Source organism: Triturus cristatus, chromosome 2_1, assembly GCF_964204655.1.
Source record: "Triturus cristatus chromosome 2_1, aTriCri1.1, whole genome shotgun sequence".
Taxonomy (NCBI): domain Eukaryota; kingdom Metazoa; phylum Chordata; class Amphibia; order Caudata; family Salamandridae; genus Triturus; species Triturus cristatus.
In genome coordinates this window covers 172,071,082-172,090,688 of record NC_140581.1, presented here as the reverse complement: position 1 = coordinate 172,090,688, position 19,607 = coordinate 172,071,082, and the positions used below count along the sequence as shown (strand labels likewise).

The following is a 19,607-nucleotide window of genomic DNA, read 5'->3' as shown; positions in this document are numbered from 1 at the left end:
ATTCGTTGGTATTTGTATATGCGTTTTCCCCCTGTGAGCAGTTGGTGTGGGTGCAGGAGCTTCTGTCTGCTGCTCTGATGGTACTTCCTTGGGCCCATCTGCATATGTACCCTGTGTTCATCCATATTCTGTCACACCATGTGGTCTGGATTTTCTCCTGGGGGTTCCTGTCACTCCCTGGTTTGGGGTGGTGCTGGGGTGGTGATTGGATGAGGTGTTGCTGTCTCTCGGACAGCTGTTTCCAGTGGTTCCTACCCATGTTGTGTCACCCAATGCCAGTCTGTTGGGCTGGGGTGCTCCCTGGGGGATTTTTTTTGTGCTAGGCCTTGATTCAGTATTCTGACGGCTTGCGCTTCCTCTTTAAGGGGGCTGATGGAGGTTCCCTTGGGTCTATTGCCGTTTGATCCGATCCTGGCTGGTTGGCGTGTGCAAGTCCGGTCAGACAACCTGATTGTCCTGTGTTACTTGCTTCATCAGGTGGGGTGCAGTGCGATGTCCCTCAGTTGTGTTCTTTGCTCCTTGGCAGAGATGGAATTTGGGGGAGGGGTCTCTGTCTGACTTTTTCTTGCTGGGAAGGGTGGATATGCTGGTGGTCAGTCTCAGCCGGGTGTTCCCTGCCATGGGATCCTTGACTTGACCTGGGAGGTGTTCCTGTGTTTGTGACGATGGTTTGGGTCTCCGGGAGTGAACTTGTTTGCCTACCCGGAGTATGCCCGCCTTCCTTGTTTTTGCATGGGTTGGCCTTGTCTAGAGGCGGGGTTTGTGGATGCGATGTCCTTCCGTTGGCCTTGGGATCTTCTGTGTGCCTTTACCCCTGTTCTCCTGATTCTGGCTGTATCGCGGATGATCGGGGTGGTCGAGGCTTTGGTGTTCTTGTGATTCCGGGGTGGAGGTGACACCCTTGGTTTTGCCCTGTTGGTGGATTTGGTGGTTCTCTCATGTTGGGCGCTCCCTTGTCAACCTTATCCTTTGTTGGTCCCCTGATTCCGTTATTAGTAACCAGTCTATGCGTCTTCGTGCATTATTCTTGGGCGACGGTGTCTGTTGGCTGTGGTTGTTCCCTGATGGTGTCCGGGCTGCTTCCTCGTTCTAGGCATCATTCTACTTTGCATGCTTATGCCATGCTCTGGTCCTACTTTTCTTCTGTGTGTCAGCGGAAGGGGCTCCTATTTGTAGAGGTGGTACCTGTCTACGTTCTGGTTTTCTTTTCGGTCGGCTTTGCCTTGGTTGGCACATTATAGGCTCCGGGCTCGATAGGTTGCTCTACGGGCTTTTCATTGTCCTCTTTTTTGTTGATGTTTGTTGGCCTCTCTAGCCTTGGAGTGACCAGGCCTGTGTGTATACCCCTTAGTGGGATTTCCCGTTGGTTCTACCGGTGTTGCAGGTGTGTCCGTTTGGGCCTCTGGATTCTGTGATCTTGCACTTTTTGCCCTTGTAGTGGCTATTGCCTCGGGCAGGCGCATTGGTGGTTTGGCTTCCTTCTTGGAGTCGGTCCCATTTTTTTGTGTTTTCTGGATGATAGGGTGGTGTTGAGTACGCACCCTTCTTTTTTTGGCTGGTCGGCGGTGTTGGTCCTGCCTGTTTTCTTTCGTGTGCCTCGTTCTGAGGGGGAGTCTCTATTGCCTCTTGGATGCTTGGCGGACTTTAATGGTGTATTTGTCCCGCACTGGCCTGTCCTGTTGTGGGGCCAGTCTTTTTGTCTCCTTTGGTCAGGGATGTCTGGGTTTGCATCCCTCCTCTTCTACCCTTGTGTTGTTCGAGGCTGGAGGCCTTTCTGGTGGATTATGAGTCCCTGGACATGGTGGTGGAGTCCTAGATTCGGGTTCGTTCTACCCCTTCAGTGGTGGTGTCTTGGCCCACTTTTAAGGGTGTTTTCATAGTGGACAATTGTTGGGCTGCTACTTGGGATCCCCTCTTGCCTTTGTGGTGCGTTATAGGCTGGAGATAGGGGTTACTGCCTTTGTTTCTTTTGCTTCTTCAGTGCTGGGTGCTGTTGCCACTTGATTCTTGTTTCTGTGATTCTGTTGTGTGTGTATTACACATGCTTTTGAAATCTCTCTTCTGGTTGGCTTGTCCTGTTTTCCATGAAGCTGTTTCTTGCTTTGGTATCTGCTCATATGTTAATTACTGTGGCGTGGAAGACGGATGAGAAGGTAATGTCCCAGTTACTTACCGGCAATCTTCATTAGTCCGAGTCCTAGTCTTCCTTGCCACAGTACAGTTTCCCATCCCTCCCATCCCTCCCAGCCCTGGTGTGGGGGCTTCATGTTTTTCTGTGGCTTTTGGTTGCAGGTTTTCCAAAGAGGTGGTCACTCCTTTTATAATTGGTGATTAGAGGGGGTGGCCATCTTGAAGGCATGGGAGGCTAGTATGCTAACTTTTGCTTGGAGTTTCTGTGGTAGGCTGAAGCTCATGTGTTAATTACTGTGGCGAGGAAGACTAAGACTCGGAGTAATGAAGATTACCGGTAAGTAACCGGGAAATTCTTAGTGAGAGCGTGAGGTAGTGTGAGACTTAGGAAGCAACAGAGGTTTTGAAGACCGCTGTCAAAGTCCAGGATTGGAGCATGTGGAACTTAGTAAGAGTATCGATGTGCTGGGGTATCAAGGAACAGGTGGCGTCTGAAGGAGAGGTTGGAAGGTTTCAGCGCAGGGACACACCTGTGGTGTAACCATGCGCTCTACAAATGGATAAACTAAAATAAATTAAATCATGCATGAGGATAATATGTTTTGGATGTTGGAGATAAGGAGCTGGGTTTGGATGTTGGCATGCACGGTGCACATGAACAAATCTTAAGACCCAGATTATTTTGCTGTTGTTGTGGAGGAGGGAGATGTGTGCTCTGTGGCAGCCGTGGGCATAACGGGTGAATAGAATGTGTGTAGGTCACAACTTTGAATGTAAGTGTGAGCAATGCATGTTTGGTATAGTGATTTGAATGGGTGGCAGTTGGATGGGTCAGAGGAGACTATTGAAATCTATTCCCTGTTGCTCTCTATGTTTGCACTTAAAGTATAACTTCAACATTCACCTGCATGGAGTGCTATTCTTTTCAACACATTGGCAATCTGTGTGAGCCTGTTTGTTTTCTTTCAGACCTCATGTGTGTATGAGAGAGAGAGAGAGAGAGAGAGAGAGAGAGAGAGAGAGAGAGGAGATAGATAGATAGATAGATAGATAGATAGATAGATAGATAGATAGATAGATAGATAGATAGATAGATAGATAGATAGATAGATAGATAGATAGATAGATAGATAGATAGATAGATAGATAGATAGATAGATAGATAGATAGATAGATAGATAGATAGATAGATAGATAGATAGATAGATACTCAATCTGTGTGCATGGTTACCTGAATGACTGGAGGGCTGTCTCTGTAGGTATCCTGGCCTTTATGTGTATGGTTGTCTGTAGATGTGAAAACTGGCTGTCAATGCTCTTTTATTTAGTGCTTAATGTTAACTATTTGTATTGTAGATGGAGTGGGCCTTTCGATGTGGAGTGGAGGTGCAGAGAAGTGTTGGAAGAACAATGCTAAGGAATGGGAGTGGCAGAGTGAGAAGGAGACCCATTATTTTTTCACAGGCCAGAAAAAAAGAACTTTGACACCCTAACTTATATATGGGATAAAGTATTTCCTACCTTGCAGTGTAAGTCTATTGCAAATCTCAGATGAGTTCCATAATTATATAGATTAATGAAACCAAAGGTCAAGTTTCTTTATAAGGTCTCCGAGATTACTTGGAATATCCTTTTAATGTTTGACAGAGGATATTTTATTCCTTTTAGTACATGAACACACCGTCAATCTTGTCACAAACCGCTTAGATTCTTGGTGTCTTGCTCTTTCATTGCAAAGATATACTGTGATTGCAGATATGAAGATTAAAAGAAAAATGTGTAGTGCAAAATTAAAAACACAAAAAAATTGTCATTTGTTCCAAAACAATATCAGTTTTATGTAAGGTAGATTTCAATAAAATGCGTGTAGTGTATCAATGAATCTTAAGCACCTTTTGTTTATGCCACAGGAATGTGAAGGGTGGTTCACAGAATGTTGTGAGCAGGGTGGAATGTTATGGGGAGCCACGGATAAGCAGCCCGAGTAATGCTTGGAAGACTACTTGCTGTGTTAGGTCATCCTGTGCTGTTGCTAAGCACACATAGAAACATGGAGAGAGATTATATCTTCCCTGTAATTACCTTAAGGTGTGCAGAAAAAATAAACATGCTGCCATAAATAGCTCTTGTGTGACCTTTCACCTTGTGTGTTGGTTCTGGGATTGAGATATCACAACTCAACTGCTACGAATTAATATAGTTGAGAATCTACGCCATTTAATTATTACATGTGAATAGAAACGTCACTACTCTATCTTTATGTTTAAATTTGTTTTATTGTTGCTCTAATATTCAGCAAAATTCTATTTTTTTTCGACTCAGCTTCAACATTCGGCCTTGCCGATCGTGGTGCAACATTTTACACAAAGAATGAAGAAAGATGTTAAATGAAAACCCCAACTCCCAGCCCTCCCTCGCCCTCCCCCCGGGTGCCTGCGTGTCCTATTTCTGAATCTCCTCTACTAATACTAGTTGACTCCTGGTTCTCCATGTATGACCGTTTGGTGGTAATCTCCGGTTAGTCTTAATAGTCTAAGATACCGTGGGCAGGTTAGTTCAGTAAATTCTTGTGATAAGAGTGTTATAAATGGGTGCCAGACCTCTCGGAACGCGTCTCCTTCTGACCTAAGCGCCGAAGAGAGGCGCTCCATCCCTAGGAGGTCCCAAATTTGATGTAGCCAGATTAATCTTGTCGGGGACTCTACCCCCAAGAGGTAGTATAGCTTGGTGTGCCGCTCTAAGCGCTAGGTTAATGTGTTTGCCTCTCCTTGATGTAAGTGGGTAAGTGAGTGGGTTGGGGAGACCCAAAAGTATATATGATGGAAATCTGGGGAGCTGATTCTTGAAGCACGTATCTATCTCTGTTCGAATCTCTTCCAAAAATGGAGACAATTTCGGACAATCCCAGAGAATGTGTGTTTGTGTTCCTATTGATGCGCCACATCTCCAGCATCTGTTGCCACGTTCAGGATTGGTGGGGCGTATCCTAGCTCTGGTCAAGTACCAATGGGTGGTTGTTTTCACTGCCGTTTCAGTGCTGGATGAGTTGGGAGCTGAGTGTCGTGCCCTATAATAAATGTCCTTCCACTCCCTTTGGGTCCGTTCCCTCTCCCACCGTTGCTGTGCGGCGCATCTCGACTCTATCTCAGGGCCCTGTAGTAGTTTGTATAAGTCTGTAACTAGCCGTTTGTCGGAGTCTCTGCTAAGGAGCCATCTCTCGAAGGCGGTTAAATATCTCTGCGCCGTTCCTCTCGTCTCTGGGTTCATCACCCAGTGTCTAACTTTGTGTATAGCGGAATCTCTCTTCCTCTGGAAACATCCCGTTTGCTCTTAAAGTATTGAATGGGATAGGGCCTTCTTTGTCCAATAGATGGCCTAATGATCTGCAGCCTGGTTTTTTTGCTTGGCCTCAAACTCTTTGCGACTCAGCCCTGGCGTGAAAGCCGGGTTCCCGACTATGGGGGCCAAGGGGGACGGAAACATTGTGAAACCCCTCTTCGCCCCAACCACGTCCCAGACCCTAAGCGTGGGAGCCGTGATTGCCGATAGATAGAGGCAGATGTGCGACTAGACTTCTCTAGGAAGGGGATCTTCCACAATGGTGAACCCGCCAACGCCTTGTCCATAAACAACCACGCTTTTTCTGATTCCGAGCAAGACCATTCCACTATGTATCGGAGTTGGGCTGCTTGACAGTAGCTTTGTACTCCCAATCCTCCCTCCCCTGGTGGTCGCATGCTCAGCTCCCTTCGCATTCGGGCCGTTTATTGGCCCATACAAACGAGCAGAAAGCCCCCTGAAATTCTTGAAGTGCTCCCGGAGGTGGCCAGAGAGGCAGGGTTAGAAACACGTACAGAATTCTTGGGAGACCCGTCATTTTTAGTGCCGCGATTTGTCCTAGCACTGACAAAGCATATGGGAGCCACCTGGCTAAGTCTGCTTTTGACTATTCTATTAAATCTTTGTAATTGATCTTTGTGATCTCCTGTATTGTCGGAGCTAGACGAATCCCCAAGTAGGTGATGGAAGTTTGCCAATTGATAGAGTGCGCTTGCTGAAGGCGGTCTTGCTTTTCAGGGGGGACTGTCAGATTCAATGCCTGTGACTTGGATATATTGATGCAGAAGCCAGAGACTAGTCCGAAGTGTTCCGCCTAGGCTAAGAATTCCGAGAGAGACACCCCGGCAATGCCCAAGGAGGCAATGACGTTGTCCGCATAGAGTGAAATGCAATGGTCTTCGCCTACCTCTCCTGTTTGGGTTGATCTCACCCTTTGAGCAAATGGCTCCATATATATTGCAATTAAGCAACGGAGAGAGGGGTCATTGTCGTGACCTCGTAGGCAAGGTATCACATAAAAGTTGAAGCTATTTAGTTGAAGCACAGGTTTATTCTTGAAAGCTAAGCATATCAAGAGAGATGCAGCTCTAAAGGGAAAGGCCAGTAGAAATGAATCCAACTACTGTTCATACTAAGCGCGGGGATGCCTCCGGGTCACCAGGCGCTTTACAAATCGTTAAATAAATAATAAATATTACATAGTGGTGTTCCATTCATGGAACACCACTTAAAGAGATACACCCTTACTACACATCTCCCCTCTTAACAGACTTCAAAATTAAATACAATTGTACCCCAAATCAAAAAATTAAAAAGAACACATTTTAAAAACAAAATAAAATAAACGATGAGCAACATTTCTTCAACCACTAGAAACAAACAAAATCTTCAAATTTCTTTGGAGTAATAATTCGTATTCCACATTTGCTAGATTTGTTATCTAAGGTGGAGCTATTAGTCACCCCTCTACCTTGTGGTTCCAAATCCCTAACACCCTCCTGGTGTTGACCATCAATCTCTTCCAACCCAATAGGGGGCTGACTACAGATGTTATCTTGTACATGAGGAATTTCACCGTTAACACCCTCATCTAATATCTGAAGCTCTTGATTCAGTAACGGTATCATCGGTGTAGAGGGAAATATATCCATCCACCAATAATCTCTTCTCCCTTTCAAAACACTTTTTTTTACTAATTTCAGAATCAGCAGAAATCGCAATGCGACTCATCTGATGGATACTGCCATCATCCAGTTGCACAGTGTTTCTCATGACCTTAGTAACAGTTCTTGGTTCCGAAAATTTTGATTGCAATTTCCCTGATTTTTTTACTTGTTTTACTCTGACACATTGCCCAACTTTCACACAAACATCTCTAGTGCCGTGTTTTGCATCAAAGTATAACTTGTTCTTGCATTGCGAATTGATAATGGATTGCCTTACTAAATCTGTATCCCATTCATATTTTTTTGCTCCTACCAATCCAACCCGGATTAATTTTGCAATGGGGAAATCTACCTCGCATTAGGCCAAATAGACTCTCCCCAACAGTGTCATGGGTAGTGATTCTATACGTCAAATTAATTTATTAAGTTTGTTATCCCAATTCTTGTTGCTCTTCTTGGCCAATTGTAAAATACCTTTTAAGACTCTGTTCACTCTTTCTACCACCGAATTTCCTCTAGGGTGGTACAAAGCTGTGAACTTCTGCTCAATTCCAGTGTTGTACATGAACTCCTTCATCAAATCAGACCTGAATTGAACTCCATTGTCAGTTAACATGGAGTATGGAAAACCCTCCCTTAAAAAACACTTTTCTAAGAAACCAATAACAGTTTCTGTATTTACCTTGGTGACCACCTCAACTTCAAGCCATCTAGAAAACAAATCCACCAAAACTAAAATATACTTGGTGACTCCGTCCTGCCACACTAACGGTCCCATGATATCTAAAGCAACCTATTCCCAAGGTAAACTTGGACAAGGAAGTGAAGACATGGGAGGATTGAGTGTCTTCTGTGCCTTATCAGAGCACTCACAATTGATACAACCCCGTACAAACATTTCTATATCTAAATCAATCCTAGGCCACCAGTAAAGTGCTTTAATGTTCCTTTTAGTGCGAGACACACCAGGGTGTCCTTCGTGACCTATGATCATAATTTTCTCACGCATCCCAAAAGGGGGTATAATTTTTTCTCCTCTGCACACAAACTCTCCATCAAGACTTAGTTCGTCGCGAACTTCCCAAAATGCTCTTAAGGTGGTATTCACCTTGCAGTCATTGGTCCAACCATGAATGATCTTGTTTTTAACCATGGACAAAATTTCGTCCTTGTGAAACTCTTCGTGCCAATCATTTCTACGCAACCCTGAAGTGTCATCAAATACACCAGCTACAGAGAACTCACACCACGGATCAAAATCTACCTCTTTCATAGGTAGAGATAGTCTGCTGAGAAAGTCAGCTATGACATTTTTTGCACCAGGAACATATTTAACTTCATATACAAAGTTCTGGAGTCGCATTGACATTCTTGCTATCCTTGCTGAGGCTTTAGAAAGACCTTCCGTTGTGAGTAATTTCATAAGAGGTTTATGGTCGGAGCGTAACAAGAATTTCTTACCCCATATAAATTTCCTGAAATGTTCTATCGCCCATACACATGCTAACGCTTCTCGCTCAATTACTGAGTACTTCTCTTCCGTAGGGGAAAGAGAACGAGAAGCGAAGGCTATAACTACCTTTTTCTGAGACTTGAGATAAAACACCACCTAAACCTGTCCCACTGGCATCCGTTGTAACAATAGTGTAAGCCTGTGGGTCAAAACCTTGTAAAGTGGGAGCACGAGCAATGGCTTCTTTAATGCTCTCGAACGACTTCTGACATGCGTCCGTCCACACAAATGTAGCTTTGATTTTCATCAGTGTACGCATTTCATATGTTTTTTGTGCAAAATTATTAACAAATTTTGAATAAAATTCTGCTAACCCAAGAAACGATCTAAGTTCGTCCTTAGACTTCGGCGAGGGTGCACTGAGAATAGCTTCTACCAGACTACTCTTAGGTTTGATGCCGCAACTTCCAATCTCCTGACCCAAATAAGTGACAGATTTTTCAGCAAATTTGCACTTAGAGCCTTCAGCAACTAACCCATTCTCCCTGAGAATGGTCAAAAATTCTCTTAACACTGTATCATGATGCATCCTATCTCTTCCCATAATCAAGATGTCATCTTGAAAAAATGCAACTTCTTGAATGTGAGAGAAAAGGTTTGACATCAGCCTCTGAAATACCGCAGCGGCTGATGCCAACCCAAATGGCATTCACTTGAATCTATAGCACCCGAACGGTGTACAGAAAGTAGTGAATTTTCTGCTATTTTTTTCTAGAACCACTTGGTGATATGCAGCCGAGAGATCCAAAGTGGAAAACCACTTTGCATTTTGTGTCAATGACAGCATTTCATCAATTCTAGGAAGTGGGAATTGGTCAAATAAAATGTTATCATTGAGGTAACTTAAGTCTACACATAGACGGGCCTTGCCGTTAGATTTTCGTGCTACGACTAATGGAGAAACCCATTCTGCTGCTTCTACGGGTTCAATAACATTGTTATCTAACATTTTTTTAAGTTCTCCTTTAACCTCATCCCTGACAATAAAGGGAATGTTTCTTGCTTTATGTATTTTGGGAATAGCCCCTTCCTTTAAGTGAATTTGATCAGTGAATCCTTTTAGTTTACCCATGCTATCAGTGAAAACTTCTGGAAAATCTTGTGATACCCACTTCTTAGTGTCCTCCCCATCACACGAAACTAGAACTTGTTCTTTACTATTGGGATTTAAAATTATGTCCAAAGACTTCTGATCTTTCCAACCCAATACTGATGGACCCTCTTTTGCTACATACAATTTTCCCATGGCTTGTCTTTCTTTAAAGCGAAAGATCAGGGTTCTAAATCCTAACATGTCGATTTTATCACCCGTAAAGCTTTCAGCAGATACATCATTAGGTCCTAACCATTCACCAATTTTGTTAATAAATTGTTTTTTCCACACATCATGTGACACGATGGTAAATGGAGAACCGGAATCGGCTGCCAATTGAACTACAATGCCTCCTAGTGAGACATGGCACAACGGTTTTGAAGAAGAGCTACCCGTGATATTTAGTACTACCTTCTTTCTTTGGACACAGTTCACCAGCACTTCAGTTTCACTAGCCGTAGAAGAACTTCCGTCCTCCCCTTCTTGTATGCATTTTACTTTCCCTTTTGAATTTTTCTTGTATTTGCGTCTACACACTCTAGAGAAGTGTCCAATCAAACCACATTCTAAACACTTAGCCGACTTGGCTGGACATTTCTCATTTTTTTGCCCGCGATGATTTAATTGGCGTATTGGAAGCCCGGATATGTAGAGCTATACAGCCTACCAGTTTTTAAACAGAAGAGATTCGTTTCTGGGGTATTGGCGAGCGAGTGGATACAGACTACCAACTATCATCCCCCTGTACCACCGTCTAGGAACTAATCTGTTGTTGATAGATTGAAAATCAACAGCGTTCCGGCCTCAGCCAATAAACACACCGGTAGAACGATGTGTGGGGAATTTGACTAAAATATGCCCACATCAACCCTTTTATCATTTGTGGATTAGTCGTACTACCAGGGTTAGACTGCGAGCTTTCCACTAACCGTTACGGACTACGAGCAATTTACCAACTGCATATATTGAGGAATTGGTACGTTTAACTGAAGGAAGGATTATTATTACCCTTCCTGAAGAAGGTAGCTCTATAAATTTTCCCACCGAAACGCGTCGACGCTCAGAACTTGAGTTGTATTTGGCCTGGGATCAAGATTGTCAAGTACTTGGGCAGAGTGAGCCCGGTGGTAATTGGTCCATAGGGAACACAAACCAACACTGTTAAAGCACGATTGTGGTGCTTTATTGTATAATTCTTCCTTCCATTTGATTTTTTAGATAGATTGCTCTTTATTATGTGTATTGTGTTTTATTGATCTATGCAATTATTTTTATTGTGTATATTTGTGACTAGTTTTTTCAAAAAAACTGTTTTAATAAAATGTGTATTGATTTATTCAATTGATTTTATGCATGTTATTCTTATTGCTGTGTATTGGATCATTCATGGGATAATTTGTGAAACTATTTTTTCCACTCCCTGCACTTATTTTTGTACTTTGGGTGTTTATCACCCCATTGGTCAACATATTTGTTCTTGGTAGACATTTCCATAGGTGACATTCCTCCTGGACAGGACACCCTAGGAGTGCCCTTGGTATCAATGTTAGGTAGTACAAAGGGAATCTTTTAAACTTCACAGCATTTCTCATATGATGCAGGGTGTGAGTAACTACCACATCTATAACAAATCAGGTTGCTAAATCTCTTTGTTTCTACATTGTCTGATTTTCTTTCCATGTATTCTGGTTTGTTTTTATCATACCTTGTACCTTTGTGATTTTTGTACATTACTTTTTTTCCAATAACTTTCCCTACAACTTCCTCTGTACTTATCTTATCTTGAGATAGTGTAGCTTTGGCACAGCGTTCTGAGAGTTCAGCTTTCTTGACCATAGCAATGATGTCTTTAAGACAACTTTCTCCTTCTACCCATAACTTATCTTGTAGAGTTTTATTCTTAGTGTACATGACTACCTGGTTACGAATGAACTCATCATGCAGCTGTGCAAATCTGCACTTGCTCGCTAGCTTTTTTAAGGCGGATACATACTCCTCTATCATTTCATGTTTGTCTTGTTTCCTGTGGAAAAAAGAATGTCTGGTGACAGCAATACACACTGAAGGAGAAAAATGATCATCAAGATCTAAAATAGTCGATTTAAATACGTCTATATCTCCCTCCGTCCTATCTTGTTTATGCATTTCGTTAAATACACGTAAACCCTCAGGACCTAAAGAGTACAATAACATTCTTTTTTTTCTTTCAGGAGAAAAAATTCCGCTCATGTCTTCTAAATTCGCAATGTAGTTGAGGAAATACTCCTTCCAGTCCAACCATGCTACTACCGGTTCACCGGGGGTCGATAAAAATTCCTTTGGTGACTTGATGTGTGGATTTGAAAAATTTCCATCTCCGGTAGTATTGTCCCTTGAGTTAGTGGCTGAGGCATTGGTAGGCATGACCTACGAATGAAAGCAAAAATAAATCCAATAAAGGGAAATCCAATAAAGTCACAATACACAAGATGTGATATAAAAATGTGGATTTAGCTTGAGTGTAACCACTTCTTCCTTGAACAAAAGAATGTCATGCACCATTAAAAATAAATGATCAGTACTTTTACTTCACGCAAATGGCAACTAATAAAAAAATTGTTCAGTACTTTATCTTCCAGTAAACGATGAATGCACATGTAAATAATACTTGTCTTGATATACCCAGCTGTACTTCCTTTCTTAGTTTTTATTTTTATTTAGAGCTGACAGAACATTTAAATGTGCCAAACTGCAAAAATCAAAACCTTGCACTCTCTTTTCCCTCTTTTTTTTTAAAAATAATGTCAAATGGCAATTATTTAACAGAAAACTACCTTAGAAACTGACGACCTTGCTCCCATCAGTGCAGAAAGATAATAAGTACAGTACGCTTAGTTAATTCTCAAATCCGCGCACTGAATAAGTTGTAGCGTATGCAGAAATCCGAGCGCAGCGTTTGACTCGCTAACGCGTTGTCATGGGGACGCTGACAACAAAATGTCCGCTGTGCGTGCTGTGCGTGGTGACGTCTTATGATAGCGTGGTCTCGTTCCTAACCACGTACGTCATAGGCGTTCACTGAGTTGCTGTGATGGCGACATTTGAATGGAGCGCGGAGAAGGCAAATGAGATGAAGGCAGCATTCGAATGCAAGTAAAGTGCGCGCGCGAGTCACATCAACGTCTCGCAAGCAGCGGCAACATGAACAATGCTCACCCAAAGTTGTCCAAAATGTAAACACTTTCCGACACTCGTCAGCACATCGGAAGTGCAGGTCGTCAACGCGTCGTCTCTCGCTGTTCGTTTCTCGTTGCTTTTCGTTTTTCGTTGTCCGCCAATAAAAAAAAACAGCAGAGTGCATGGAAATCCTCAGTTGGTTGGTCTCACCTCGATGTTGCCTGTTGTAGCAAGCGGTGGATGGTGTAGTGTCCTGCGAGACACGTTCTAGTGTCTCACAGGAAGCTGTAACCCCAGCCACTCCCTCGAGGGCTGGACACACTGCACCCGACACCCATCCATCACGGGTGTCACGAGTGACGTGGCCCCGCTAATAAAAAGGCCCGGGTGCACGTGCTCGGGGCCAGTTACTATACCATAGACCCTGGTGTCCGTCTCTCTCTCTCATCAACATAATGTGGGCCTGAGGCCCGACTTTACAATGGCGACGAGGCGGGTCTGACCCCGCACACCTGCCGCTCTGGGCTCTGTCGTCCCTCGTGAGGGGGAAAGGAGCTGCCATCCGTGACTGCTGGGACGGTGTCAGGAGGGCGACACAAAGGCTGGATACCATCCACCCACGGCGGTGCGGGCAAGAAAGGGGACGCGGGCGGACACCCCGCAGCAGACACCGGAATGCCCGAGAGAGCGTAAGCCCCTTACTATCCTGGCGATAGTGTCGCCGCCAGACTCAAGCAATCGCCGCCGGAAGGTGAGAGCCCGCGACCCTCACCGCGCAGTGCCCCAAGAGCATCCCCACCTCCTGTGAGCAAAGCACGGTTCCTCAGACTGCACTCCCTGCGCCTGCGGCACGACGGGAAGGAGCCGCGACACCCTCGGCCCCGCATGCCACGCTGCGCCCTGCATTAACCGGCACTACGAGGACTCACCTGAAGGTACCGCACTCCGTCACTGCCGCCGGAGGGATGAGGGGTATGACAGGCGAGAAGAGCGCCGGCGAGACAGTGCTGACTGCACCGAGGCTACAGACGAGACTGCCAGCGGAGGGGCCTCCGTTGCGGTAGGGAAATACAGGCCGACCCTGCTCCCAGCGTCGAGGGGTGTCCGCAGCGACCTCCGCAGCAGTGAGAGAAAACAAGAGTACCCCTGCCGTCTCCTGAAGCCAATCGGCAGTGCTCAGGGGGAATGGACATGCTCCCCGCAATCTGTTTGCCAGGCCAGCGCTGCGCAGCCCGAAGCAGCCCGCCGTACTAGCACGGCTGTCTCGACAGGAATGTAAGCGGTAGACCCAGCACTCACCGAGGCCGTTCCAGAGACCAACCGGATCGGGGCTGAGATGAGCAGCCTTCCAGCCCTATATGCCCTGCATTGACAGCTCAAAGTGAGCGTGGCATCAGCGAGGAGAAAGTGGCCAGTGGTCCCGTGCCTCCTCCGTCAGCGAGGCATTAGCGTAGGTCTACATGCTGCCCGCGCGAGTTGGAGTGCCCACGACGAGGCATGTCTAAGCCCGCCCCAGCACTAAGAGGCCTGCCCGAGCATTCCCAGCAACGCGCTGCCTGGTGCCCGAAGATGAGAGTAGGGCACGTACCCAAGCCAGGCACCATGCATGCCGCGAGATTTAACACCGTGTGAAGACTGCCTGCAGTGCGATTAGACTGCGCACCCGGACGCCTCCGGTTATATCCGGCTACACCTGCAACCCTGATAGCCGGCCCGCAGCAGAAGGAAAGCTGTCACGGTCAGGTTGAAGTGTGCAAATTAATGAAAAGCGGCAGCGCGACCACGAAACACAAGTACAGATTTAAAGAAAGCGTACTAAAGAAGCTGACTCACCGAAGCCTGCACAAGTAGCTCCAGCCCACGGCCAAACTCCGCCGTTTGCAAGCACTGCACAAGTAGTTGAGTTCCCTCTCCCGGTATCAGTATCTGAAGTACACAGTGAGGCCTGCAGCGCCACCTGGCTGACACGAGCGGCGCCGCACCTGCCATGTGAAGCGGGAATGAGCAACTACCGGAGTGACAGTCTCTATGCGCACATCCCCCGCTGCACGGCCTAGAAGCAGCAGCAGCGCCACCTGGTGGTCAAGGTGCCACACCGCATAGGCTGCACACAAGCAAGAAAGCCAGCAGAACACTGAATGCACCCCGTGACCACCAAAAAAAACAAAAACAAAACAAATAAACCCGGATTTGCCTGCTCAGTGCCAGAAACAGCAGCGTGCCTGCACCAGGGAGGAACACGGACCTCCAGCAAGGATTGCCCCCCAGGAAAGCTGCCGTGGCCCCGAAAGAACCGACCGGAGTGCAACGCCACCCAGCGGCCACATGCCTACACCGCACATTAAGAGTCAGAGCTAACACCGGACTCCGTGGAAGAGCTCCAGCACCTGGAAGCCCAGCACGGCACGAACTCGGGAACACCCCAGCCAACCCGGGCACCAAGTGCACCCCACGGTAGTCACAGCTCCCATATTGTAGCCACCGACAAACAGCCAGTGCATAGAGCCCCGCACCAGCTCGTCCTGCACCCGGAGTCTACGGCAATCCAGGAAGGCCACCACAACGGCTGCAGCGCCACCAAGCAGTCCCCCCAAACGCTATGCACGGAAGGATGGCTGTATTGCCTGGCCAGAACGGATAGCCAGTGCACCCCACGGACCGTCCTGCTAACCGACCAGCGACAGCAGTCAGCAGATCTCCGGGGGCACCCGCCATCACCAGGAAGACTGCTAGATCACGCCTAGCACCAGAGGCTGATGGCACCAGGCACAGCAAGACGTGCCCTCAAAGAAGAATACTCAAAGAGTAGCCCTCTGCACCCTGCAAGGGAGAACAGCCAGGATGTTTGTGAAGAAAGCGAGCCACACTCCAGCCCCAAAGTGGCCCCAGCCACACCAGCGAAACCCGGCATCATCGAAGCCAGCGCACAGCCTGCCGCCTCGGCAAAGTACGGGGAGAGGCTGACAGACCCCACAAAGAGCGGCAAGTAACTTGGAGCGACACACAGACAACCACACCACAGGCACCCCAAGTGCCAGAGGGAAGCATCCAAGAACGAGACATCTCAACAACGAAACATAGCTGAACGCAGCGCAGAGAACGACTACGTCTCCACTGCACCAGCGAAGCCCCGCAGTGGGCCGAAAAGCAACAAGGTCCTCCTCAACACAGCCTCAAGATGGAGTCGGCGGTGACCCACAACAGGCAAGAGAGGAGTCGCACCCGCAGCGGCCCGAAAGTGACACCGTGTCCGCGACACAGTGTCCTCCTCAACAGAGCCTCAAGATGGAGTCGGTGGTGACCCACGACAGGCAAGAGAGGAGTCGCACACTCCACGTGGCAGGCTGCCACAGCAACAGACGCTCCAGCGCCAGCGACACGCGACTGGACATCCTGTCGCCCAGCAAGCAAGGAGCTCGCCGGTGCGAAGGCAGAAGCCGGCGCCCGACCAGCGCTGCCTCGAGGTCCAAGCACAACGCCCTCGAAGAAAGAAGAGTGACAGCCCTGTCACCCTGAAAAACCGGAAGACACAGGTAGACTGAATAGACCGGAAAAAGGAGAAGACCGGGGACTCACAGCAAGCCAAGAACTCACCCTGACACATCTGACAGCCACCAAGGCGGACCACCGTCCCTGGACACAGCCTCACAAGAGAACCGAACGTAAGCTGCAGCAGTCGCAAACCGCGTCTCTCCACAACGCGTCTTCAGGTGAACGGCCACTCCCCAAGCGTCAGCTGTCCAAGTCAAGTGGCATCCCTGCTCCTGTCCGCAGATGCCATGGGTGAAGATCTGCTCGGAGTGTCCGTCCTCACACCGCCTCAAGTTGGAGTCGGCCGTGGCTCCCAAGCCCGGCAAGAGAGGATCGACACACTCTATGTGTTAAACCGCCACGGACGCTCAACATCAGCAAGGCGGAGGCATGTGACTGCCCAGGTCCATCCTGACATCCGAACTCTCTCAGCAAGCCACCGCCACCTGTAATTCCAACTCACCACGCGGCTGGCAGCCTTCACCACGCCAGCCATCAGCATATGCGTCAAGCACCACTCCCTGAGTACCGATGGACTGGAGTCCGAAACCGTTGCCACACACGCCGAATAACTGGAACCCGAAACCACCTGTGAACCTGGCCTACATCGGAACCGCGGCAGCGAGTGCAAGTCTTGGCCAAGACTCATCCACCCGGGAGGGTTGTGCGTGCGACCAAGCAACGGCTCCTCGGCGGTCCTGCAGCTGCCCCCAGACGGCACACAAGCAGCGGCGCCAGTGCAGCCTTCCTATAGTCCCGCAGCAACCCCGACGACGGGCCTCCCCAGGCGGGAGAGCGAGAGGAGACATTGCCCCACCAACAGGGTACCGGTCACAGCCAAGCAGTTCAACAGGGACAGTCGGTCCAGCAACACCTCCGTGAACTCTCACGTTAGACTCCATCCATGGCCGCCATGACGCAGCCAACCAAAAGAACTGTTAGATCTCACCACAGACCATCACGGATGTCAGCCAAGAGGAAGCCAGGCAAGACATGTTACTGTCAGCGAACGGACGGTATGCAGCGGACGTTTCCAAGCCAGCAGTCGTGTCCTGAGTCCTTCAGGTTAAAGTACGGGTGTCTGCGGGGAAGGTTTTGATGCTAGCCAAGTTCACCAGCCCATGTCTGATGTCGTCCCGCCACCTGACTCGAGAGCCGGATGGACCTTGTGGTATTTAATTAACCGTTTGTTCTTCCCCACAGGTTGGACTGACACTTTTGTTTGTCCTTCAATAAAGTTGGGGAGGAATGTAGTGTCCTGCGAGACACGTTCTAGTGTCTCACAGGAAGCTGTAACCCCAGCCACTCCCTCGAGGGCTGGACACACTGCACCCGACACCCATCCATCACGGGTGTCACGAGTGACGTGGCCCCGCTAATAAAAAGGCCCGGGTGCACGTGCTCGGGGCCAGTTACTATACCATAGACCCTGGTGTCCGTCTCTCTCTCTCATTAACATAATGTGGGCCTGAGGCCCGACTTTACAGATGGGTTCTCTTGAAACGCTTGATCAGGTGGTGAGCCAGAGGTTAAAGATATCCTTTTTATGAAAAAAAAATTGTATTTGGATCCCACAATCGTCGCCAAAATGTGTCGTGACCTCGTAGGCAAGGTATCAAATAAAAGTAAGAGATGAAGCTATTTAGTTGAAGCACAGGTTTATTCTTGAAAGCTAAGGATATCAAGACAGATGCAGCTCTAAAGGGAAAGGCCAGTAGAAATGAATCCAACTACTGTTCATACTAAAACATTCCTATTACATAGTGGTGTTCCATTCATGGAACACCACTTAAAGAGATACACCCTTACTACAGTCATCCCTGCCTAGTGCCGCGCCGAATCGGGAAACAGTCGAAGTCCTGCCATTTACCCGGTTACTCTATCTTTATAAGGAAATGAAAGACATGCTTTTATATAAAGAATGCAGGCGCCTAGTAACATTTCACTTCATCATCTTAAATTTACTTTTGCGATTTTGGTAAGTAATATTTTTCAACATCTTCCAATCATCAAAGAACGGCGGGATTAGTAGCTCACGCGGAGGTCGGTCGGCTGTTTTTGCTTCGGTTCGTAGTAAAGTTCTGTGTCCAGCAGGTGGCAGCAGTAGACCTCGCCTTGGCAGAACACCTAGTTTGCCTTCACGGAGGTCATGGGCAGTCAGAGGCAGCTCGCCGGCGGGTTTAGGACCCGGGGGACGTGTCCTACAGTAGAGGGAAGGAGATTTGAGGAACTAAACAGTTACGGTATTTCTCGGAGCACCCGATAAACGACGAGGATTTTCACACCGACTGATATATTTTTCATTTCCGTCTCGAGTCAAAGGAGCAGCACCGTCCTCCAGCTCGGCGAGGTCGACGACATGAAGGGCACCAACTTTAAGGACAACTTCTGGGTAAGAGTCTTCTGCGTCGGCGTGCACAGCACAGGTGGAAAACAGCTTTCACGCGCCGGTTCCAAGCCGGCCGACAGCTGCCTGCTGTGTGCTTCTACTGGGTACAGGCAGGGCTCGCTTCCTTCCCCCTGCCTGCTCACAGGCAGGTCTGACACATTCCTACATCAGGAGTTAACCACAGACCAGGCGCGGCCGTTGTGCATGCGTGTGCAGTGTGATGGAGTGTCATGGTGTGTGTCTTTAGACCGGGCTAACATCTTACTGTGGGCAACTCAATGACGTAAACGACGTTGGCAATGATTTCTATTTGTTTACGTTCTACCAATATACTGTGTGTAAAGTAATAATGGAATCAACGAAGCTCATTCTGGCATTGTTATAATGCTGTCCAACGCGATGCTGCTCATTTTATCGGCTTTGCAATGTTGAAAGGATGAGCTATCCGTGACTTGGCTCCGTGCCTCAGCGCAAAGATATAAATATTTTCACTTTCAAAGTTTAAAAGTGTGTGACGGCTGTGCCTGTGAGGCAGCTTCACATTATTGCAGTCTTTCAGGGCCCTGGGCGGTCGGTAAATGTGTATTTATTGGTGTTCTTGTTCCAGTGGGACGGTTTGGCGCTTGGCACTGCCGGTGGCAGGTAAACTGTTCCCCTCTCGGAGGAGGGGTGTACCATGGGCGTCCTGGGCTGAAAGTTGCCTCACTGACTGGTCTGTTGACATACCCACCCATTCAGATTGCAATAACTTTATTCGGGTGCAGAAGCAGCCATACAAGGACACAATCC

At 47.5% G+C, this 19,607-nt stretch overlaps 1 protein-coding gene across 2 annotated transcripts in view; it reads left to right on the top strand.

Moving 5' to 3' along the window:
• Positions 1-18,618: 18,618 nt before the first annotated feature.
• PSTPIP2 (proline-serine-threonine phosphatase interacting protein 2) overlaps positions 18,619-19,607 on the top strand; it is a 348,974-nt gene continuing 347,985 nt past the window's right edge. Inside the window, exon 1 of one of the 2 annotated variants that reach the window (XR_014969634.1) lies at positions 18,619-18,821. Coding sequence is in view for 1 of the 2 variants with exons in the window: in XM_085629151.1 (XP_085485277.1) it covers positions 18,789-18,821 (33 nt within the window). In the remaining variant the exon portion in view is untranslated. The remainder of the gene's footprint in view (positions 18,822-19,607) is intronic. The other variant, XM_085629151.1, reaches the window with a different exon arrangement.